General features: G+C 40.9%; 1 protein-coding gene across 3 annotated transcripts in view; it reads left to right on the top strand.

Moving 5' to 3' along the window:
• LOC132402765 (thyroid adenoma-associated protein homolog) overlaps positions 1-24,129 on the top strand; it is a 440,832-nt gene that overhangs the window by 329,821 nt on the left and 86,882 nt on the right. For all 3 annotated transcript variants that reach the window (XM_059985752.1, XM_059985753.1, XM_059985754.1), the window contains 2 exons: positions 9,291-9,721; positions 10,060-10,184. In XM_059985752.1, the coding sequence (XP_059841735.1) occupies positions 9,291-9,721; positions 10,060-10,184 (556 nt within the window). The remainder of the gene's footprint in view (positions 1-9,290; positions 9,722-10,059; positions 10,185-24,129) is intronic.

Below are 24,129 nucleotides of genomic sequence, written 5' to 3' on the forward strand. Positions count from 1 at the left end.
GCACGGCTAAAGCACTTACAGCTGTGTTTGGTGAGAAGTGCAACTAATGATCCATCTTTGGTTCCTCCAGAGATCTCCAACATCCCGGAAGCCAGTCCTGTTGTAATACTGTCATTTGCCCAACAATCTATAAAGTTGCCCAGTTTACAAAGAGCCAGTTTACTACTTTCTCACCGGCTAATCTGGTTCATCAGCAAAGTAATGGAAAGTGTAGTTGGCAGCAATTATTCACCATGAACCCACTCGCTAATGCCCACTGTGGATTTGCACAGGACCACTTGTTTGCAGTTATTGTCAGCCTTGTTCCAAACAGACACGTGAACTGAAATCCATTTTGACGGAGTAAATAACCATCCTTCACAACAAACCGAAACCACTTGACAGAAAAAAATTTACAATGATTTCAGTCACCCCTTGCTCAAAGGAATACGACTGTGGTTGTTGGTAAATTATCCCAAACCCAGGACATGACTGTAAGAGTTCCTTCGTGCAGTAGAAACCATGAATGAATGGATAAAGACATTGCTGTAGATTTACAATATGTGGATTTTCAGAAAGCATTTGAAAAGAGGCTTGGTAGAAATTTTCAGCCAAATTATGTGAGAAAGTTTAGCAGCTTATGCATAAAATGGATTGATAGATAGTCAAGTCAAGTCACTTTTTATGGTCATTTCAACCATAACTGCTGGTACAGTACACAGTAAAAACGAGACAGTGTTTTTCAGGACCATGGTGCTGCATGAAGCAGTACAAAAACTAGACTGAACTACATAAAGCAACACAAAAACTACACTAGACTGCAGACCTACCCAGGACTGCATAAAGTGCACAAAACAGTGCAGGCATTACAATAAATAATAAACAAGACAATAGGCAAAGTAGAGGGCAGTAAGTTTGTGTCAGTCCAGACTCTGGGTATTAAGGAGTCTGATGGCTTGGGGGAAGAAATTGTTACATAGTCTGGTCGTGAGAGCCCGAATGCTTCGGTGCCTTTTCCCAGACAGCAGGAGGGAGAAGAGTTTGTATGAGGGGTGCATGGGGTCCTTCATAATACTGTTTGCTTTGCGGATGCAGCGTGTGGTTTAAATGTCTGTAATGGTGGGAAGAGGGACCCTGATGATCTCAACTGACCTCACTATCCGCTGCAGGGTCTTGCGATCCAAGAGTTAGGGTAAATAGATATTGTTGAGACTGAAGGAGGAGTGCACACTAAGATTAGTTCTTCATACACCCCTGGTCTTGGTTTATGTAAATGGTACAAAATAGTGACTACACCAACCATCTTCAGTGACTTTCCTTTTAGGATGTAATCAGAAGTGGGGATGGTTGCTTTAGATTTCACATTTATTCATTTCTATTTGTGAATCTACAGCAAAATGCTCGTGCCTTAATGCAGCAGGACCTGGTGAGCGACAACCAATATTTGTGTCACAAAGGTGCCAGCCAATGAACACCAGTCTAATCTACCATCATATCCAGGAGTCACTACTGACTAAAAATCCTACTGGAACAGCTACACAAATACTGTGGCTAAAGAGCTGGTCTAAAGTTGGCCAGTCGAATCACTTTTTGATACCCAAGAAGGTAGAAGTCGGGAATTGCGGAGTTATGGAGAGATATGGCAGGGAATAGGTTCTTTGGCCTATCTAGTCTACACCAACCGTCAATCACCCGCCTATGCTAACCGGGATTAATCTCATTTTTGTTTTCCCCCAGATTCTATCACTGGGGGCAATTAACCTGCCAGCCTAAGCAAGTTTGGAAGGTGTGATGAGGAAATGTAGACAGTCACAGGAAGAATGTGCCAATTTGACACCTCACCTGAAGTCAGGATATCTGGGTCTCTGATGCAGTGAGACGACTGCGCTGTACTTTGCCTGATGAATACTCTCGTATTGCTTGTATGAGTGCAGCTCCAACAAGAATGAGTCTAACTAGCAATCACAAACAAGAGAAAATCTGCAGATGCTGGAAATCCTGTCCCCTTTCCTTTCTTCCATGGCCTTCTGTCCTCTCCTAGTAGATTGCCCCTTCTCCAGCCCTGTATCGCTTTCACCAATCAACTTCCTAACTCTTTACTACCCTCCCCTCCCCGCCACTCCTCCAGATTTCACCTATCACCCTGTGTTTCTCCCTCCCCTCTCCTCACCTTTTAAATCTACTCCCCATCTTATTTTTCTCCAGTCCTGCTGAAGGGTCTCAACCTGAAACATCAATTATACTCTTTTCCATAGACGCTGTCTGGCCTGCTGAGTTCCTCTACCATTTCATGCATTGCTAACCAGTAATCTCTGGCATTTACTGATATTCCCAAAACTAAGTTGTTCATCATCAGCATCCTTAAGTGGTCAGTGTGAAGAGGGCAACATTCAAATGGTTCAGCTATCGAGAGAGAGAAAGAGAGAGAGAGATTACTCAAGTGCAGATCCCTTCCAGCTGCAGCACGTACAGCCTGCTGTCTCAATGTTTCAATCTCGTGCAACGCTTCAGACATCGTCGAGGAACCAGCTTGTTCACAGGGTGTCATCCCTAAGGCACATACCTCCCGGGCCGCACCTGGAGATATCGGAGCACCAGGTTGCGTGACAAGTCCGAGAATGAGAACCCACTGCAGTGGAAAACCGTTGTTTCAACTGCAGCTGCAGGTCATGGTCTCTAGCAGGACCTAGGCCACCTTGAGAAGAAAAGAAACACAGGAAAAAAAGAAGAAAATGTTTCAAGGACATGCTGGAAGAAGTCGCCTGGGTCTACAAAAACCCCTGGCGCCATCTTTAGCTCCTCCCACTCCTTTGACCTGAAATTGAATTGAAGTAGCTACTGGACTACTCAGATTACAGGAACATCCCAGAGCCCAGGTACTCTGTGAGAAATGACTCAATCCTGACATGCTCAATAAGTTTCCACTATTTATATAACACTCTCCTTAAAAGATATCCGAGAGACAACTTTTTCACCAAAGGGTGAAACAAGGAAGTGGTAGAGACATACACGATTGTGATATTTAAAAGGCATTTGGATAGTTACGTTGGATAGGAATGGTTTAGAGGCATATGGGCCAAATACAGTCAATGGAACTGCACTATTATTATTCACCTAGGCAACTCTAAAACTCAACTCTATAATTTCTACCACCGAGAAGGTCAGTCGGTTTGGGAGCATTGGAAGACTGGCACCTACAGGATCTCTTTCAAGTTGCACATCATCCAGCCTTGGAAACTTATTCATTCCTTCACTGCTACTGTCTGTATCCTGAAGCTTCCTCAGTAAAAGCATTGTGTGGGGTACCTTCACCACAAGGAATATACATTTCATGGAGGCTAACCGTCTTCAGAAAAAAATAAATAATAAATAAATGCCCCAGTGCTTTCCACATATTTGTAACATCTCACCATTACTCACAGTAAATTGCATTTCCTACCTCTGCTGGTCTTACCAATCCTCTATCTTCTGGAATCTTTGTGTATTCCTTCTCACTGTTGGCTGAACAACTTCCTTTGAGTCATCAACAAGATATGAAATTGTACACTTAACACAATTTTGTATTGTCCACATCAAATGTGAACAGGAGTGTATCTAGAACTATTTCTTCAGTCTCAGTGGTACCCACTTACCCTCACCTTGTCTGTTATTACATGTTATATACATGCTGTTTGATTTTTCTGGCTGCATTTTTCATATAAGCTGCTTATTAAATGATTTCTGAAAGTCCATGTCTTGTAGGTCTGCAGCATTGCCTTTATTCATTCATTCATTCATTCTTTTGAAATGTTACTAACTTTAAATTAGCTTATTACTTAACTTGATTAGACCATGCATCTATTCATAGGAACTTAACTTATCCCATCTGAAACATTGGGCCACATGAAGCAACAGATTATAAGTATTTTGCTGTTCCATCCCTGATCTGAATCCTGGAATTCCGTATGTGATAATATTGCAGGAAAATGAGTCACCACCTCATTCTCAAGGACATTTTGGAAACAGGCTCTAAATGCAGGCCTTGGATTACCATATCCTGAAAAAAGGAAATAAAATTTCTGGCATGTTATAAAGGAAGGAAACTCAACAAAGTTAAACTCATTTAACTGGTCTCAGCTAATCACGTTGTCTGGCACAACAGTCTTGGAGAAACTAAGCTTGGCAAGCAGCATCTGTAGGAGACAGGAACTTGTCGACATTTCAGGTCAAAGCCCTGCATCCGAACCCTGAACCACAATTACTTACCTCCACAGATGCTGTCCAAGCCATGGAGTTCCTTCAACAGATTACTGCTCCCTTTTCTGGCATCTGCAATGTCTTGTGTCTCCTTGTTTGTAATAGCTATATTGGTTTAAATTTCATTTAAGAGCATTACACCTGAATAAAAACAAAAAAACTTACACCAAAATATCCAGGAGCAAGTTTATCATCTTTCTGTTGATTGTTCCTGGGTGCTAGATGATATTGGCCACCCAGTGCCCATTGCCACCACTTGTGACCTGAAAAGTTGGGACTTTTCAGCACTCCACAACATCACACCTCTAATGTTGGTGATAGTTCTGCAGTCATGTGAGAGATTTCTGAAAACACAGTAAAATTGAGTGAACAGGCACAAATGCATGTCATTGAGCAGCTGTGCAACTTGGAGAGAAACTGTGGTGCAGTGAGAAGGTATGGACTCGTTTCAGACAGTTCCCTGACAAGGAAATTAGCGCAATGTTGAGTTTGGGATTTACGCTACATGATATTAGGAAGCACCATCAACCTTCAACACTACATGCTCGTGTACCATTTGTCAATTTTGAGTCACAGGTAAATAATGTTGCTATAAGAGCTGGTTATTCTGTGGTGTGACACCACAAAACCTTTATACCATCTACAAACCATAGGATGGGTGCATAATGGAACGCTCTGCACTTGTTTGGATGTGTGTAGCTCCAACGCTGATGAAACCCGAGAGCATCGAAGACAAAGCAGCCCACTTACGGGGGCCTCATCTGATAACCTAAACCAGAGGTTCCCAACCTGGGAGTCCGCTGACCCCTTGCTTAATGGTACTGGTTCATGGCATAAAAAAGGTTGGGGACCCCTGACCTGGTTATTTCTGCTTCACTACAATGACTGCAGTGTGTATCATCTATGAAATGCTCTGTAATTACTCATCTGGCTTATATGAAGTCACTTGTGAAATCTGTAATTTTTGTCACCAACGGCGAGAGCAACAAACATATGTGAACACCACAAATTACAGGTTCCCCCCTGAGTCATGCGCTATCCAGACTTGGCAAAGTCCTATTGACCCTTCGTGATCACTGTGTCTTAATTATGGAACTTCCTCCCCAGCTGCCTCGAGGGGAGTTGCCTTCAGCAGAAAGGCTGTAACAGTTGGACAAGGCTGTGCACTATCACTTGCTCAAGGACAGTTGTGGGATGGCCAAAAAAAATGCTGTCCTGGCAAGCAGCACCTACACCCTGAAAATAAGTGAAAAAGAAATTCCTTTGTGGTATATATTCCGGCTTTAGATCTTACTTTCAGTTCTCAACCACCTGCTGTTTGCCAGCCTTTTAAATGTGACCGTTTTACAGTTTCCTTTCATTTTGTCTTCGTCTGCTTTCTCACTGTCTGCCTTTCAAGGACTTTGTTCCACTTGGCTTTGCTGTTTCTGTCGTTATCAAATCTCACCTCAATTTGCATCTGCTGTATTTTTCTGTATATCAGTGTTTATTCTGTGACCTTATCTTTCTTGTTCACCTCCTTTTCCACTTCAGCAGTCATGCCTACAGTGCTTGAATCAACAGTTGAACAGCTCATTGTTGACCTTAAGAATAAACGAGGACTGCAAGCCACCATAACAGACTTTAAGTTATATAGTGCTTTTTGAAAGACTCTTGTTTGCTGCACCTGTGTGTTGCTAGGTGATTTAGTGGGTGTTTACGTAAGGATTCCCAATTTCAAACTCATGTTACTTGAGCAGAATTGAAAGCATTGTTCCACGGATTAGCCTGTGTCTATCATTGCTTTAACATGGAAATCTGCAGACTGAGAATGTGGATTACAAATATCTTTGTAATATGAATCGCAATCAAATTTGGAGAAGTCTCGCCATGAAAATAAATTAATTCCTCAGCCAGTATCTAGGGTGTTTAAAAATTAGCTTTATTTGTCACATGTACCTCAAAACGTCAGTGAAATGCGTCATTCGTGCTAACTACCAACACATTCAGATGTGCTGGGGGCAGCCCACAAATATTGTCGTGCTTCGAGTTTCAAAAGAGAAAACCCACAGCATACTAACCCTAACTGTAGGTCTTTGGAAAATGAGAGGAAAGCCATGCGGTCACAGGAAGAACATGCAAACCCCTTACAGACAGCAGCAGCAGGAACGGAACCTGGGCTTGCTGGTGCTGTAATAGTGTTATGCAAACTGCTGCACTACTGTGCGGCCCCTATAAAAGCGTCAGGGATGTCATGGTTAGTGAGTGTTTCTGAGGAGCTTGTTGAGACTGATTCATATGCCGTTCATAAATGATGCAAGGAAAAGGAATAACTGGGATCTCAATAAACCGCCTGAAAATTTTACCTACCATGTTTCGTCACATAATGCAGATGGAGTGTTCAAATGGGTAGAGACAAAATGTGAATTTCCCTGGGCATCCTTAATGGTAAATAAACCATGTCAGTTCACTAGGTTTTGCCTCTATGCTCTTTTAAATCTGGAGAATGATTGTACTCCTGCTGTTCAGATGAAGTATGTCTCACAATCAAAGAAAAGCCAAAATACTTTCCAAACAAGCTTGACACAAGGTATACTGTAGATTAATCCTAGATAATTTGCTTTCTCCCTCTGATGAGCTTTTGGGCATCCAGAGGTCATAAACAACATCATATAATTTCAAGTTTGTTTATTTCTCTCTGCCAAATTCCACAATATATTTAATGTCAAATGTTTCAAATCTCCATTCATTAAATTGGCTTCTGAAAGCTCATTCTCATGGCAATATTGGAATATTTCTCTGGAAAGTGAGTGAACACCTCAGTGCTGTAAATTCTCTACCTTCAAAGATTATAGATGCTCAATTGTCAGGGTCATTCAAGGTTGTGATTAGCAGACTGTGAGGATTTGTGGACTGAGAGAGACACAGACTAAGTGCAGGCCCATCCAGGATCTTATAACAGAAAACAGCTCACTATTTCTCTTTATTTTAATTCTGCACATATTCCGGTAAAGATTTAACCATTTAAACTTTCACTTTCAGTCTCAGTCAGAATCTTTGTTTTGATAAGTAACTCTTGTTTACTCAGTTCATACATTACTACCCTCAGTTTCCCCCATACCATTGAGAGAATGTGGAGCAATTTTAACTCCAGAGCTCCACAGAAAGCATGTGGATAGATGATGATTACTATTTGTTTTTTTTTTAATTTAATGAGATGCAGCATGGAACAGGCCCTTCCTGCCCTCCAAACTGTGCTACCCAGCAACCCCCGATTTAATCTTAGCCCAATCTCGGGACAGTTTACAAAGACCAATTAAGCTACCAACTGTATGTCTTCGACTGTGGGAGGAAACCCATGCAATCATAGGGAGAACGTATGAATGCCTCAAAGGCAACAGGCAGGAATTGAACTCGGGTCATTGGTACTGTGAAGCATTGTGCTAACCACTACACTACTATGCCTCCCCAAGCTTAGTTGTTAGCACAACGCTTTACAGTACCAGCATTCATCATTATTCTGACCCAAAATCCCACACAAAGTTAAATGCACAGGTAAATATAAAGCTCTATAAAACTTCATTCTCAGAAATACACCGTGCCCTCTTCATAAATGAACAAGTTTTCTATTCTTGACATTCCTACATAGAGAAAAGTAACAACTGTGCAGTGGTTTTGCATTATCTTAAACTTTGATTACCAAAATTTTTACAAAGAAGGAAGAATTTGTGTTGCTAATTAAAGGAAGCATGGTTCATCAACTGTCTGACTAAAAACTCATCTCAGGCAGCCTGAAAAGTCATGTTGCATTGGAAAGGAGACATGCGTGTTACTGTGGTTATTAGCAGCTTTTAGAATAACTTAATTACTTAGAAGAACACAAAAACATGGGAAAAGGACCAGGCCACTAGGCCTCTCTAGCCTGCCCTGTCATTCAATATGACCATGGCGAATCTATCCCAGGCCTCAACCTCTTTTCTGTGCCAGCTCCTCTAGGCTCTCATTTCCCTGACCTTTCACACATTTATCTAATTTTTAAAGTACCTCCGGTTTCCATAATACCTCCAGGATGGAAAATTCCTGAGCTGCGTGGCCCAATTCAAGAAAAAGACTCTCGTGAACAGTTAAGTCTGTTGATGTGAAGATATGCATTTGACAGTGGACAGAGAGGAGTTGTGTCCACTCTCCTGACTTAGAGTAGTGAGAAGAATGCGCCTCTGAGCTTTCCATGCAAACTAGAAAAAAAAGCTCTTAGCTTTTATTGTTTTTTTCTCTTTCTCTGAATAGTGTGGAATTTCACCTTTGAAGTTTAATGGTCAAGTGTGAAGCATGGGTAACTGGCAGAATCCTGTATTATATTTTCTTTTCCTCCTTCACTTAATATAATTTCATACCATGTCCACAATTACAGGAAATGGTTTGGTCCATTGACTCTGCTGCTCCTGGGATCTCTTGTCATTTAGTGGAATTTCTTATGATCCCACACAAACATAATTAATGTAACTAAGCAGCTTTCTAAAGCAGTCCTGTCAAACCACTACAAAGGATAACAAAGGAGTAAAATTCAAGGAGGGGGGTGACTGCGACGTTTCTGGGGAAACTAATGATGGGTAACAATGTTGCGTTTATTGGATGTGCCCTTCCCATAAATATTTTTTTGATGTTTAGATTAGCCTTTGAGCTTCACAACACGCTGGTAGAAAAGCCACACTGATTCCCATTGGTGCACCAAACAATAATAACACTCAGCTTTTGATGATATCTTCAGAGTGATAAAATAAAGACCCTTTTGTTTTTAAACATATAAGCCTAATCAAGAGCAGGATGAAATTGTAGACACAGGTGCTCACTGAAGAGGCAAAATTAAAATCACTCTTATTTCAATCTTCATTGCAAAATGCATTGGATAAGGTCCTCTACATAGTGTCACTACTTATGGGAAGTGACTTGGAGGTGAAATCTTTTCCCAAGAAGTTTGTCACAAATATAGTATCTTTGAATGTTACTTTAACTTTACCTTTAGAAATATCATGAAATGCATTAAGTTTATAATGCACTGTAAATTGCAGACCTAACTAATAAATGCTTTCTTTCAGAATTGGAGGTTCTAAATTTCTGGCAGGCTGCCCAGCACATTATACTGGAGTCAGAACTGTTTGCAGAGAGCCAGAAGATTTCACCAGCACCTGGACTAATTCAGTGGCAAAAAAGCATCACAAGGCTAACGTTGTCTGTAGTAGCAAGATCGGTTTCTGCACGACCAGTGTCACAGTCAGGAGATGCCACCTTCAAATTGGCTTCTGAAACTTCTGACTTTCAGCCCAGCCTTCTCCTTCCTCATCTTCTACACTCAGAACTTACTGAAGTACGTTTGCTGACCCTGGAGACACTGTTGTTATGGCTGGAAGACACAGATTTCCTCCAGCATAGACAGACAAATGGGAATGTACTGTTCCTGTTATCGGGAATTAAGGACACTCTGAAAAAGCTAGCAGTGCAAGATAAACACCCAGAATGCCTTGCCAAGGTGAGGGATTATCTAATTATAGTAACATGTATTATCACGGAGAATGAAGAATTACCTCAAATGTGGCTTTCTTAAAACTAATGCTTGCTTATTTTGAAGCCTTGCAAATAAAATGAGACAGTAGCCACCGTATTAGTTTTATATAATAAAACAAGTTGTGAAAGAACCAGTCTAAGTGAAAGCACTCTCATTGACTATTCAAATGGATCACTTTACTAAACCAATAGAGCTAAGAGCACAATCTAAAAGTGTTCAAACGACTGACTTTGGCATCTACTTGAACCTAACACAGCCTATGTGTATAGTTTTATAACTAATTGCTCTGTCAAATATTCTAGGTGCTGAAAATCTTGTGCCATTTGGATATAGAGGGACTGTTTCCTTGGATGGTGAATACTTCAGTGATGAGTGAAGCCATATTTCTCAGGTGGATCTTATCAGTAGCAGAAACCACAAGAAGCAGGTACGTCTCCAAGACTTTGTAGAGATTTAACTTGAGCAAACAGGTACATGTCCTCAGATGTTTAATATACTGCATAGTTGCTGAAATTTTAGTTACTTAGTTTTGAAACCTGAATAGTCCGCCTAGAATCAGGAATTGCAATTTAATGAATTTGTTTACCATGACCCTATCATTGGAGCAGCATATTGTTGTATTTGTTGTGTGCTCAACGTTTTGTTCAGAAACGTGGAGTGATTTTGGAAAGTAGGTGTGGCTTGAAGCCTGAATAAGAGGTTGTTCTTAGCAGTCTCATTTTCTCTTTGCCACACCAAATGGCATAGTAAATTTCTGAGGTTGAGTTTATCACAGATAAACTTTTGTACCAGAAAATGTTTAAGGACATTCATGAGTCTGTCTGCCAATTCTAAAAGGCCATAAGACAATGGAGCAGAAATAGGCCATTCATCTCATCAACTCTTCTCCGCCATTTTTTCATGGCTGAATTACTATCCCTCTCAACCATATCCCCCTGTCTTCTCTCCATAACCTTTGAAGTCCTGACTAATCAAGATACTATCAACCACTAAGCATACTCAATAACTTGACCTTCACAACTATTTGGGGCAATAAATTCCACAGATTCACCACCCTCTGGCTAAATACATTCCTCCTTATCTCTGTTCTAAATGGACTTCCTTGTAGTCTGAAACTGTGCCCCCTGGACCGAGACTCATCACTATAGGAAACATCCTCTCCACATCCACTCTAGCTAAGCCTTTCAATATTTAAGATGAGGTGATTCAATGAGATCCCCCTTCATTCTTCCAAACTCTAGTAAGTACAGGGCTATCCCAGAGCCATCAAATGTTCCTCTTACAGTCTGATAACCCTTTCATTCTCAGGATCATTCTTGTGAACCTCCTTTAGATCCTCTCAAACACCACATCAGATAGGTACATGGAGCTTAGAAAAACAGAGGGCAATGGGGAAGTCTAAGGTAGGGATATATTTGGCACAACTTTCTGGGCCGAAGTGCCTGTGTTGCGCTGAAGGTTTTCTATGTGTCTATGTTTTTCTTAGATGTGGGGTCCAAAACTGCTCACATTTCTCCAAATGTGGTCTGACCGATGCTTTATAAATCCTCAGCATTACATCCTTGCGATTATAACACCACTAGTCACCCGCAGACAACCAGAAATGGCTCCATTTATTCCCACTGTTTGCCTCCTGCCAGTCAGCCAATATTCTCTATAAGCGCATATCTTTCCTATAATACAATGGGCTCATGTTAAGCAGCTTCATGTGTGGCACCTTGTCAAAGGCCTTCTGAAAATCCAAGGAAAAAATGTCCACTGACTGACTGTCCCTTGTCTACTCTGCTTGTTATTTCCTCAAGGAATTCTAACAGTTTGTCAGGCAAGAATTCCTGTTAAGGAACCATTGGCCTTTTTTATCAGGTGCCTCCAAGTACCCTGAAACCTCATCCTTAATAATGGACAGCAACATCTTCCCAACTAATGAGGTCAGGCTAACTGGCCTGTAATTTACTTTCTTCTGCATCCGTCCTTTTTTAACATTTACAATTTTCCAGTCTTTCAGAATCATTTCAGAATCTAGTGACTCTTGAAAGATTATTACCAAGCCACAATTTTTTCAGCTACCTCTTTAAGAACTTTAGGGTATAGTCTTATCTGCTCCAGGTGATTTATCTACCTTCAGACCTTTCAGTTTTCCAAGCACTTTCTCCTTAATAATGGAGCTACACTCAGTTGTACCCCCTCACACTCTTGAATTTCTGGCGTAGTGCTAGTGTCTTTCACAGTAAAGTAGATGCATGATACTGAAATTCATCCGTCATTTCTTTGTCCCCCACTATCTCTCCAGCGTCATTTTCCAGCTGTCCGATATCCACCCTCACCTCTCTTTTTCTCTTTATTTATCTGAAAAAAAAGTTTTGGAATCTTCTTTTATATTATTGGCTTGCTTACCTTCCTATTTCATCTTTTCTCTCCTTAAGTTTTTTTTTAGTTGCCTTCTGTTCATTTTTAAAAGATTCCAAATCCTCTAAATTCCTCCGTAATGTTTGCTATATGTTTGTTTTTATGCTGTCTTGGACTTCCCTTGCCAGCCACACTATAAGACTCTGTGACTCTATACTGTTGAGATAAAATGTTACACCATGGATGTGCTATCATTCAGCGTCCTCCCTTATGTTGATGAAATTGGCCTTGGACTGATTTAAGACTTTAATTACTGGTCCAGCCCTGCGTCCTTCCATAACCACTAAAATATACAGAGTTATAGTTTACACCTATGGAATGGAGATGAGGAAAAACAGGGGAGATGAAGAGAGAGAAGAGGAAAAATTGCTCCTCCTTTGCATTAAAGGACACAGTGAGTATTATTTGCAAAAGAATAGCACATGAAAGTCAGTGAGGTAGTATGATAAAAGGTGCTTCCTGAAACCAATTGCATATGGTTTTAGCCTTGCAGCGTGGTTTAAGTATTTGGACTCCTATGAGTGAAAATGAAAAGTGTAGAAGACCAAGATCAGTTGATCCATTATGGCCAATGAGTAATAAGGTCGATGGCAGTATCATGTGTGTGTGCACCATAAGACGGGGAAATGATATCCACGTGACAGTGTATCACTACAGGAAGTGTCCAGTACATTAGAGGGACGGCTCAGAATTTTGTTAGAAATAAGCACATGGGCTTCATTATGCTTGATATATTCATAAAAACTGTGTGAAAATGGGTTTTATCTTAATTATTAACTAAACCTTTTTTTTATTTAAAGAGGAACAAAGATCTTTTAGAATTGAATTGACTGCAGTGTAAAGCTATCTCCAGACAGCATAAGTAGCATCCAATGAGGATAATTATTCCCTGAGTTGTCAACTGTGATTTGGTGCTGGCATTTTTGCCCTTGAATTGGAGGTGGTGCTTTATTGTCAGAGGTGTGACACAGACCGAGCTTGATAGGACAAATAGCCTAATTCTGCTCCTAGATCTTGTGATCTTGTTAAACTCAGACTGACTTTCTGTCATGAGTGGCATAGTTTTGAAGAACAGTACATTTTAGCAACACGGTAGCATAATGGTTAGCACAATGCTTTACAGTTCAGCCACCAGGGTTCATTTCCCTCCACTGTCTGTAGTTTTGTACATTCTCCTCATGACCACGTGGGTTTCTTAGGGTACGCCGGTTACCTACCACATTCCAAAGATGTAGCAGTTGGTAGCTTAATTGGTCAATGTAAATTGTCCTGTGATTACACTAGGGTTAAATTGGGGTTGCTGGGCAGTGCGAGTGGAAGGGCCACTCAAGAGGAAACAATAACTTCAGCCTCCCGCCAGAACCTTCACCTAATACCAAAACAGGTCCGTGGTGATGCCATCTCCCTGGTCCTACGCTCATCTCTGGGGTATCTGAGCAGTAAAGGCACCTATGTTAGACTCCTGTTTATTGACTATGGCTCCACCTTCCATACTATAATTCCCAGCAAGCTCATCACCAAACTCCAAGACTGAGAGTCACTTCCTTCTGCATGTTCACGTCCATAGATCCCTCCAAAATGCTGTGCAAGTAGATAGGGTAGATAGGAAGCCATTATGGTGAGTGGGCCTTCATTAGTTGGGGGATTAAGTTCAAGAGCGGCAAGGTAATGTTGAAGCTCTATAAAGCTTTGGTTAGACATAACTTTAAGGTGATTAGAAAGTATGTCAGAGGTCAGTTTTTTACACGGAGAATGGTGGGTGCGTGGAATGCCCTGTCAAAGGGCGGTGGGTAGAGGTAGATGCATTTGGGGCATTTAAGAAACTCTAGATAGGCACATGGATGATGGGAAAATGGAGGTGAACAGGAAAGAGAAGGGTTAGATTGGTCTTAGAGTGGATTAAAAGTTTGGCTATGTATTGTTGGTTAAAGGGCCTGTACTGTGCTTTAATGTTCCATCTATCTATTTAGTCGTAAGGATAGGAAGCAATACATCCACAACAATTATTCTCAACACTGGTGTTCCACAAGGCAATATCCTCAGCCTCTTTCTCTGCTCCCTGTACACTCCTGACTGTGCGTGGCCACGTTCTGCCTTAACTCCATCTACAAGTTTACAGATGATGCCACCAAGGTGTGCAGTATCTGAAATAACGATGAGTCGGAGTACAGGAGGGAAATAGAGAGCCAAGTGACATGAAGTGATGAAGCAACCTTTCCCTCAAGGTGAGCAAGACAAAGGATCTGGTCACTGGCTTCAGGAGGGGGAAATGTTGCACATGCAACAGCGCTACTGAGGCTACAAGTTTTATTTAGGCATTTAGTTACTAATTTATTTATTTTTTATGTTGTACTGGTCTCTGTTTCAAGATGGGAGGAGGGAGCTGAGGAGATAAACATTATTGCCTTGGGATGGCATAGGGAGCAGCAATGGGTTGATTGAAACAATGACTAGAGGAGTGGGAGCAGCTGGTAACAATGAATGTTTACCTGGTTAGAGGAAGACTGATGTCCAAATCCCCTTATGTTCCAGATAAAGACAGGCACTTTAAACAATCTTAGGCAGATAACAAGCCTTCAGTTAACTGGTCTAGTGCTTTAGGCCTGTGTTATATGCAGAGTAGAATTCAATACAGGTGATGTCAAACAAGCCATTCAAACATCTTGCAAGTGGTTCAAAAATCTGGAATTGGTTTACCAGCACACAAAGCAGCTTTTAATAAAGTTCCATCAGCTTGGCACTTAAAATGTTGCACTAATTGGTTGAACTTCTAGTGTAAAACTTCATCTCCAGACGTGAAACTTTGACAAACTACGAAGAGTAAAAAGAGTGATTTGGAAATGGCAGACACAGGAACTTCAGAAATAAATGTTCCCCATTTTTGAATTGTATTACCTTTAAGTGTTTACTCTGCTGTTAATTTATACTTAATAACTTACACTTGGTAGCTTTTATCAAAAAAAAGAGAATTCAATTTTTTCAAAGAGGTCAAAAAGCTGATGACCGAGTTTGAGAATTAATTTGCCTGTTATATTTTCCCAGGGTATTGTATACCAATCTAAATTTGTTTTCTTGTGGTATTCTTGGGGTAGTTTCAATAGTTAAAAAATCTGGATGCATTTATCAAAGATACTCACAAGGGTATTAAATAGTGGAAGGATGGGCTGTTTGGGAGTTTTGAAAGATTCATTCTGAAGAGGTGTTACTTCTCACACATGCAATATATGTCTACCATATGTATTCACATGAGTCAGTGTTGTTGACACAAATGTTAGTATAAAATTAACCCATATCCTGCCAATATTCTCCAGCTCCACGTTGTCAACAGACTGTAGTTCATTTGGTAATGACAGCTTTGAATATCCAGGAATGAGCACTGTGCCAATTCCTAAATTTTCCTATCAGGATACTCTGCCACTTCATCACTAGATGAAGTTAGCTAAGTGCTGTCGTTCCAACTAATTTCTGGGTATGGATTAGAAAGATAGTATATGACTTAAGTGCTATTCACTGTCATTCGTTTTCTTCATTTTCTAATATAATGATCCTCATAACAGCAGTGCCATAGCCGGATTCATGTGGAAGAGCAGGGCAATGACTCTAAGTTGCAACCTTTTGCTACGTAACGTATTTTCACTCTCAGTGCTACATGGCATGTGCTACAGGCAAATTAATTTCCAGTGATATGTTATAATTAAAGTTGCAATGAAGTTCCAACTTATTCCTCATGATTAGGACAATATTCTGGTCTTTTATGGGTCGGAACCTATACTGTGAAAGAAACTTCCTCTTGCTACTAACATAACAATATTTCACTAAATCTATTTGGATTGTGAAAATTCTGTTCAAAACCCCAATGCAGAATGGAGCAAGTTAAGATAACTTGCTTTTTCTATTGGTTTTGGAACTGGCAAGTTCTGCCATGTAAACATCAGTTTAGTTTTCATCTCTCCATAGGCACTACTTGATCTGCTGGGTAGTTCCAACATTCTCCCCTCAATTTTAGGTTTCAGCATTAGCTCTGACATTATTTCAGCTTTATTTGTTTCATTTATTTGTTTTTCTTCTTTCCAACTGCTCATTGATTTATTAGACAGGTAAGATAGAGATAAATAGTTAGATACTTTATTGATCCCTAAGGAAATTACAGTGTCTCAGTAGCATTACAAGTGCACAGATATGCATATTATAGGAGAAGTAAAAGGAATGAAAATTAAGTTACCACAAACAGTCTAACAGGATGGGTGTCATCACTTTCCCGGCTATAGGTTGACTCATTATAGAGCCTAATGGTTGAGGGTAAGAATGACCTCATATAACGCTCTTTGGAGTAGCACAGTTGTCTTAGTCTGTTACTAAAAGTACTTCTCTGTTCAGCTAAGGTGGCATGCAGAGGGTGAGAAACATCGTCCAGAATTGCCAGGATTTTCCATAGGGTCCATTATTCTAACATAGCCTGCAGTGAGTCCAGTTTGACTCCTATCACAGAGCCAGCCTTCCTATCAGTTTATTGAGCTCATAGGCATCACCGGTATTGATACCATTGCCTGAGCATATGACTGCATAGAAGATTGTACTGGCAACAACAGGCTGGTAGAACATGTGAAAGAGGAGCTTGTATACTTCAAAGGACCTTAGGAAGTAGAGGTGACTGTGGCCCTTCTTGTACCCAGTCTCTGTATTGGTGCTCCACTCAAGTCTGTCATCCAGGTGCACCCCCAGGTACCTGTAGGGCCTCCCCATCAATAGTAACAGAGAGCAGTGCAGGCTTAGTCTTCCGAAAATTCATCACCATCTCCTTTGTCTTATTCAAGTCAAGTCAAGTGACTTTTTATTGTCATTTTGACTATATCTGCTGGTACAGTACACAGTAAAAATGAGACAACGTTTTTCAGGACCATGGTGCTACATGAAACAGGACAAAAACTACACTGAACTATGTAAAAAGAACACAGAAAAAAACTACACTAGACTGCCGACCTACCCAGGACTGCATAAAGTGCAGGCATTACAATAAGTAATAAGCAAGACAATAGGCACAGTAGAGGGTAGAGGGCAGTAAGTTGGTGTCAGTCCAGACTGAGTATTGAGGAGTCTGATGGCTTGGGGAAGAAACTGTTACATAGTCTGGTTGTGAATTGCAGATGATTCAGTTTGCACCGTTTGACAAAGTCCTCCATCAGGGCCCTGTATTCATCCTCCTGTCCTCGCTTCATACACCCAACTATTGCTGAGTCTTCAGAGAATTTCAGCAGATGATATGACTAAGTGTTGTATCTAATGTCTGAGGTATACAGGGACAGAAAGTGAATTGTCTTACTGATGTTGAGCTGCAGGTGATTCAATTTGCACCATTTGACAAAGTCCTCCACCAGGGCCCTGTATTAATCCTCCCGTCCTCCCTTTATACACCCAACTGTTGCTGAGTCATCAGAGAATTTCTGCAGATTCAGTGTTGTATCTGAAATCCAAGGTATACAGGGTAAACAGGAAGCGAGACAATACAGTAGTCCGTGGGGCCTCAGTGCTACTTATGGCCATGTCTGACACACAGCTCTGAAGCTGCACATACTGTGGTCTGCCAGTCAAGTAGTCCATTGTCCAGGATACAGTGGAAGTGCCGATCTGCATTGAATAGAGCAACGAGGGCTGTATGGTGCTAAAGGCACTTGAGAAATCAAAAAACATGACCCTCATCCCCACAGTGCTGCCCTGCTTATCCATATGGGAGTAGACTCTGTTCAGCAGGTAGCTGACAGCATCATCAGCCCCAGGGTACTCCTAGTAGGCAAACTAGGGCTGAACTGAACAAGGGTCAGAGGTGATCCAAGACCAGCATTTCTAGGGCCTTAATTTTGTGTGAGGTCAGGGCCACTGGACGATAGTCATTCAAGACTTGCAGTTGGCCCTTCTTGGGTACTGGGACCACACATGATGTTTTCCACACAGTTGGGGCCCTTTCCAGACTGGGACTCAGATTGAAAATGCGCTAGAAAATTCCACACAACTGCTCAGCACAGTTTTTCAGGATCTTTTGTTTCACACCATTTGGACCCGTGAGTAAGTTTCCCCGGAGAGCCCTTCTCACCTTCTCAGTAATGAAGGTGAGTCCATGATGCCTGGGGAATTGTTGGAAGGTGGGGGCTGGGGGAGTTGAAGATTGGGACGAGAGCAGTTGGTATGTAGTGGTGTGGATGGTAGGTGCAGGGAAAGGAGGGGATGTAGACAGTGATAGCCTGTGTAATTCATTATCGATAAACATACGATTCTCCTGGACAACCCTGTCATCATGTTGTCGGAGACATTCCCTTCAATCTTGTAAACTTGTTTTCTGAAGTTCTTGGTTCTGATGAGGTGTCTTTTAACTGAAGCATTTCGTGCTTCATAATTGCTGCCGTATGAGCTAAACTCTTCCAATATTTTCAGGTTTTTTTTCAGATTTCCAGCACTTTCAGTATGTTAATTTATATCCGCAGAAAGTTGTAGTGTAGTGTACACTTAACAGAAAGTTAAGTGTCAGAATTAGTGACTTGAAGATTAGTGAATTGGTTAATTATTGTCACGTACTAAGGTAGTGAAAAACTTTTCTTGCATATTGTTCATACAGATCAATTCATTACAACAGTATATTCAGATAGTACAAGGATAAACAATATGAGAGTACAGAATAAAGTTTTACAGTGTACAGCAAAAGGTAGAGAATAGACAAATATCAGTACATATCGGACAATACGTGTGTCGTGAAATTTGTTAACATAGCAGCAGCAGTTCAATGCAATGCATGATATAGAAGAAAAACAAGTTAAAATAAATAAATAAATAAATTCCAGTTTATGATTAAAAATCATGTGAAAAGAGAAATAATATATATTTAAAAAGTGAAGTAGTGATCACAGCTTCAATGTCCAGTTAGGAATCGGATGGCAGAGGGGAAAAAGCTGTTCTTGAATCACTGAGTGTGTGCCTTCAGGCTTCTGTATCTCCTACGTGATGGTAACAGTGAGAAAAGGGCATGTCCTGGGTGCTGGAGGTCCTTAATAATGGATGCTGCCTTTCTGAGACACTGCTCCTTGAAGATGTCCTGGGTACTTTATAGGCTAGTACTCAAGATGGAATCAACCAAATTTACAACCCTCTGTAGCTTCTTTTGGTCCTCTGCAGTAGCCCCCTCCCCATACCAGAGAGCGATGCAGCCTGTGAGAATCCTCTCCATGGTACACTTATAGATGTTTTTGAGTGTATTTGTTGACATGTCAAATCTCTTAAAACTCCTAAAGATGTATAGTCACTGTCTTGCTTTCTTCAGCTGCATTGATAGGTTGGGACCAGGTCCTCAGAAATCTTGACACCCAGGAACTTGAAACTGCTCACTCTCTCCTCTTCTAATCCCTCCATGAGGATCGTTATGTGTTCCTTCATCTTACCCTTCCTGAAATCCACAATCAGCTCTTCCATCTTACTGACGTTGTGTGCCAGGTTGTTGCTGTGACACCACTCCACTAGTTGGTATATCTCGCTCCTGTACCCCCTGTCATCTCCATCTGAGATTCTACCAACAATGGTTGTATCATTAGCAAATTTATAGTTGGTATTTGAGCTATGCCTAGCCACACGGTCATGGGTATAGAGGGAGTAGAGCAGTGGGTTGAGCACACCCCCCTGAGGTGCACCAGTGTTCAAGCACAGTGTTGTACCAAAGTAATTAAATTAGTAATCAAATCCCTAACTAAACTAATCCCTTCTGCCTACTTAATGTCCATATCATGCCCATTCTGTGCACAATTTTGAGGTTATCTAAGAGCCTCTTAAATACCTCTGCCATATCTGCCTCCTCTACCATCGCTGACAGTACATTCCAGGCACCCAGCACTTTCTGTGTTTAAAAATTTGTCCCGGGCATCAGCTTTGAACTTGACCCCTCTCACCTTAAATGCATGCCCTCTAGTATTAGGCATTTCAGCCTTGAGAAAAAAAGATTATCAGCTGTTTAATCTGTCTGTTCCTTCATTATCTTATAAACCTCTGCCCTGTCTCACCTCAACTTCCACTGCTGCAGAGAAAACAACTCAAGTTTGTCCAGCCTATATTGTACGTTATCTTATTAACTCACGCCTAGTGAATTATTTCATCCTTCTCTGTATTATCTCCACCTAAACCATCCCACTCACTTACATATTATATTTCACTTTCAGAAGCTATGTGAGACTGTGAAAGGAAAACCTCCGTGTGTGTGCGCGTGTGTGTGTGCATGCGCACACACGTGTACACGTTTGTGGGGAATTGAAGCCTGAGATCAGCACTTGAAACCGTCGCCAGCAGCTCTCCGTGTTTTGCTGCTTTCACAGAAGTTTTTAACATACAGAAATATTTCACGGCCATTGAATTTTGGTGTTCAACCCTGTTTAATGTTATTTTTTGGATGAATCTTTACAGCTAAAAGTCTAAATGTATGGTTGGTTGATGAGGGCCCACAGATGCTGTTGTAATACATACATTTGTGCAGAACCTTTTTTTTTTCGCTACTGCTTCTATTTACTTATGTAAAATACAGCCCTCGTGGATCATTATATTTCAGCATAATGTCCCCAGCTGTTAACCAACCAGTAGATACAATCAAAGGTTAGACGCTGTAATAGTAGTGCCCCTTGTGTATGGTCTCATAATGAACCGTTTGACACAGGAACTTGATGCATTGCCACATGTGTGCAAAAATTTGAAATCCCAAGGAGTGAATGGAAGTATTTTATAGATATATTGTATGTTTATTGAGTTTCCATGAAGACTTGGATTTTCATACTTGAATAACAGTTGGAGAGGTTTCTCGGTCTCACATTTTGGCCAAGTCTGTCTACCCCACACATGGAAACTATAGGAACCAAGGCAAATTAGAGCAATATGCTTGAAATATTTCTTTTTATTAAATTACCTTCTCGCAGTACTGAAACATTATTTATCCGTGCAGACTTTTCATGAGAGCAAAATTGATTTTTTTAATTCAATTTCATTAGTTAATTGTCCTCAATTCAAAAATATCATGAGTATCTTCTTTAATTATAACTAATAAGGATGTAGTCATGTTCAAAAATGCAGCCCACAAACTTCACAATACCTTTCAATTTCTACCATATGAAAGACAAAAGATTACCATTCATGATAGATCTTCTGAAGTAATTTACAGTATTTTTAAAGATCAATTTAATTCAAAACTCAGCAAGTTGTTTTAGAGTCAAAGTGCAATATAACATGAATACAGATTCATCAGCCTCGAAACCTCGTTCAATCAAGCCCCCGCCCCTCCATGTACCTATCCAAATGCTTCTTAAATGGTACTGTACACTCCTCAACCACTTCCTCGGGTATCTCGATCCATATTCTCACCATCCCTGCATGAAAAAATTGCCCCTCAGGTTCCTTTTCAATCTTTCTCCTCTCACTATAAACCTGTGCCTTCTAGTTTTGGACTTCTCTGCCCTGTTACCATCTACATTTATCTGTGCTTCTCACTTCTTTAAGGTCACACCTCATTCTCTTGCATTCTTGTGAATAATGGCCTAGCTTGGCCTACCTCTCCCTCTAACTCAGGCCCTCCAGTCCCAGCAGCTATCTTATAAGTCATTTCGGCACTGCTTCCAGTTTGAACACGTGTTCCTGTTACGTACCCCGTAACCGGGTCACTTACCAGCAAAGATAGAGAGGTCCGTTGAAGTCTGATGGTACTATTTTCAACAGTATTTATTGGTAAAAATACACAAAAATAATATCAATGCAAACATACAGATAATATACGTCATCAATACTAACTCTAAAAGTGCAGGTATAATAATAACCAATAAAAAATAAGCTCTATCGTTGTCTAGGGGATCATGTATTGTCCGATGGAAATATAAAAGTCACTTTAGTTCATTCAGGCTGCAGCCTTTAGTTGGTGAAAGACAGATTTTTTTAGAACTTGCCAGCTTTTCCTTTTTATGATGTCGATCCTTCGAAATTTCGTTGGTGGTGATCTCTTCTTTAGCTAAGCCGTCTTCCATGGTAGGGCCCCAATCCCGGGCAACGGAAAAGGACACACGTGGGCCCTCCACCGGCTGTCGCTATTAAACGCTGTCACGGGATTTCTAGCATTTCTCCTGGTGAGTCTAAAGGGGTTGTTCCCCAGACCTTCTTTTATCCTTACTCACGGGGTCTCAGATGTCAATCAGGTTGGAATGATGCAATCCCTCAACCAGCCCATGTTGCTCATTCCTTGAGGGCTTCGATGAATAGCCCAGTGCTCAATACACAATTCCGTCTCCAAGAGACAATGGCCATTTCCCGTGGCTTTGTGTCGCTGAGGCGCCAGGACATTCCAAACCCCTTGTGGATTCTGCATGTCTTTCTCTTGTTATGTACCCGTAACTGGGTCACTTACCAGCAAAGATAGAGAGGTCCGTTGAAGTCTGATGGTACTATTTTTAACAGTATTTATTGATAAAAATACACAAAAATAATATCAATGCAAACATACAGGTAATATATGTCGTCAATACTAAATCTAAAAGTGCGGGTATAATAATAATCAATAAGAAATAGCTCTATCGTTGTCTAGGGGATAATGTATTGTCCGGTGGAAATATAAAAGTCACTTTGGTTCATTCAAGCTGCAGGCTGCAGCCTTTGGTTGGAGTCAAGAGAGAGCGTTTTAAAACTTGCCCATTCCTTTTATGATGTCAATCCTTCAAGAGTCGTTGAGGCTGATTTCTCCTTTGTGTTAGCTAAAGCCGTTCTTCCGTGGTAAGACCCACCAATTCCGAGGCAAATGGAAAAGGACGCATGTGGGCTTTTCCACCGGTTTTCGCTATTACGCTGTTACAGGAGTTCTAGCATTCCTTCTGGTGCGTCTCAAGGGGCTGTTCCCCAGACCCTCTTTTATCCCCACTCACGGGGTCTCAGATGTCACTCAGGGTGAAATGATGCCACCACCCAACCAGCCCACGTTGCCTGAGGGCTTCCACGAACCATAGTACTCAATACACAATTCCGTCTCCAAGAGACAGTGACCTGTTCCGTGGCTTTGTATCGCTGAGGGCCAGGACATTCCAAACGTCTCTCTCTCATTTCCTGGGTCTCCTGACCTGACTTAATAGCGATCTTGCGATTCTCAAAAAGGAGTGGGGCACAGGTGTAACACCCCCTTTCTTCAACGCGTTTTTTACCATCGGAAAAAAACGAAGTAATACAGAGTCTTTCAGGATTTTAGAATCTAACACAATACAAAAGTGTTTTTTTTTCTACAGAGTAATACAGTTATACATTCAATTCAGTATCTAGATGGTTACCGATTACATTGTCACTTCCTTTAATATCTTAACATCTTGTACCTTACTAAAGTCTTGTAGCATCAGACTCCAATTTAATAACCACCTATTTTTAGGTCTTATTTTTCTTTAGCAAACAAGAACTAAAGAGTTGTGATCTTAGCTTACGGGTATTCTACAAAAGTTCATGCAAATACTAATCTTTATGTTGCTTTCAAACTTAACAGGCAAGCTTCCATGTGGGTTGTCTTTTATTATTCACATGCTTTGTCGAAATCCCTTAAAACCGGCTTCTGCTATTTAAAAATGGAGTCCCCATTAACCCTCGCCTCTTTTCTGGTTAATTCCCACGTGAGGAGCTTGTGCACCCTGGCGAAATAGGCTTTCGTCTGCTCCTTCCATAGGAGTTATTTTATCAACAATGTGTTCCAAACTTAGACCATCTTCTGAATTTCCACCCAATTTTTTAATTTTATGCAAGTTGCTAGTTTTCTCTTCAGGACCCTTCAGGCTATTAGTTTTCAGTTTAAACTCTTTGTTCAAACAGCATTTCAAATTCTGCCTTTTCACACCACACTCTGGAATAACAATAGCATGTGGGGCCCCTTTACCTTCCAACTCAACCTGTAATTGATTCACAGGTTTTCTGGTACCAAGCCATTGTCTCTAGCC

This window comes from Hypanus sabinus, chromosome 12, assembly GCF_030144855.1.
Source record: "Hypanus sabinus isolate sHypSab1 chromosome 12, sHypSab1.hap1, whole genome shotgun sequence".
Classification (NCBI taxonomy): Eukaryota; Metazoa; Chordata; class Chondrichthyes; order Myliobatiformes; family Dasyatidae; genus Hypanus; species Hypanus sabinus.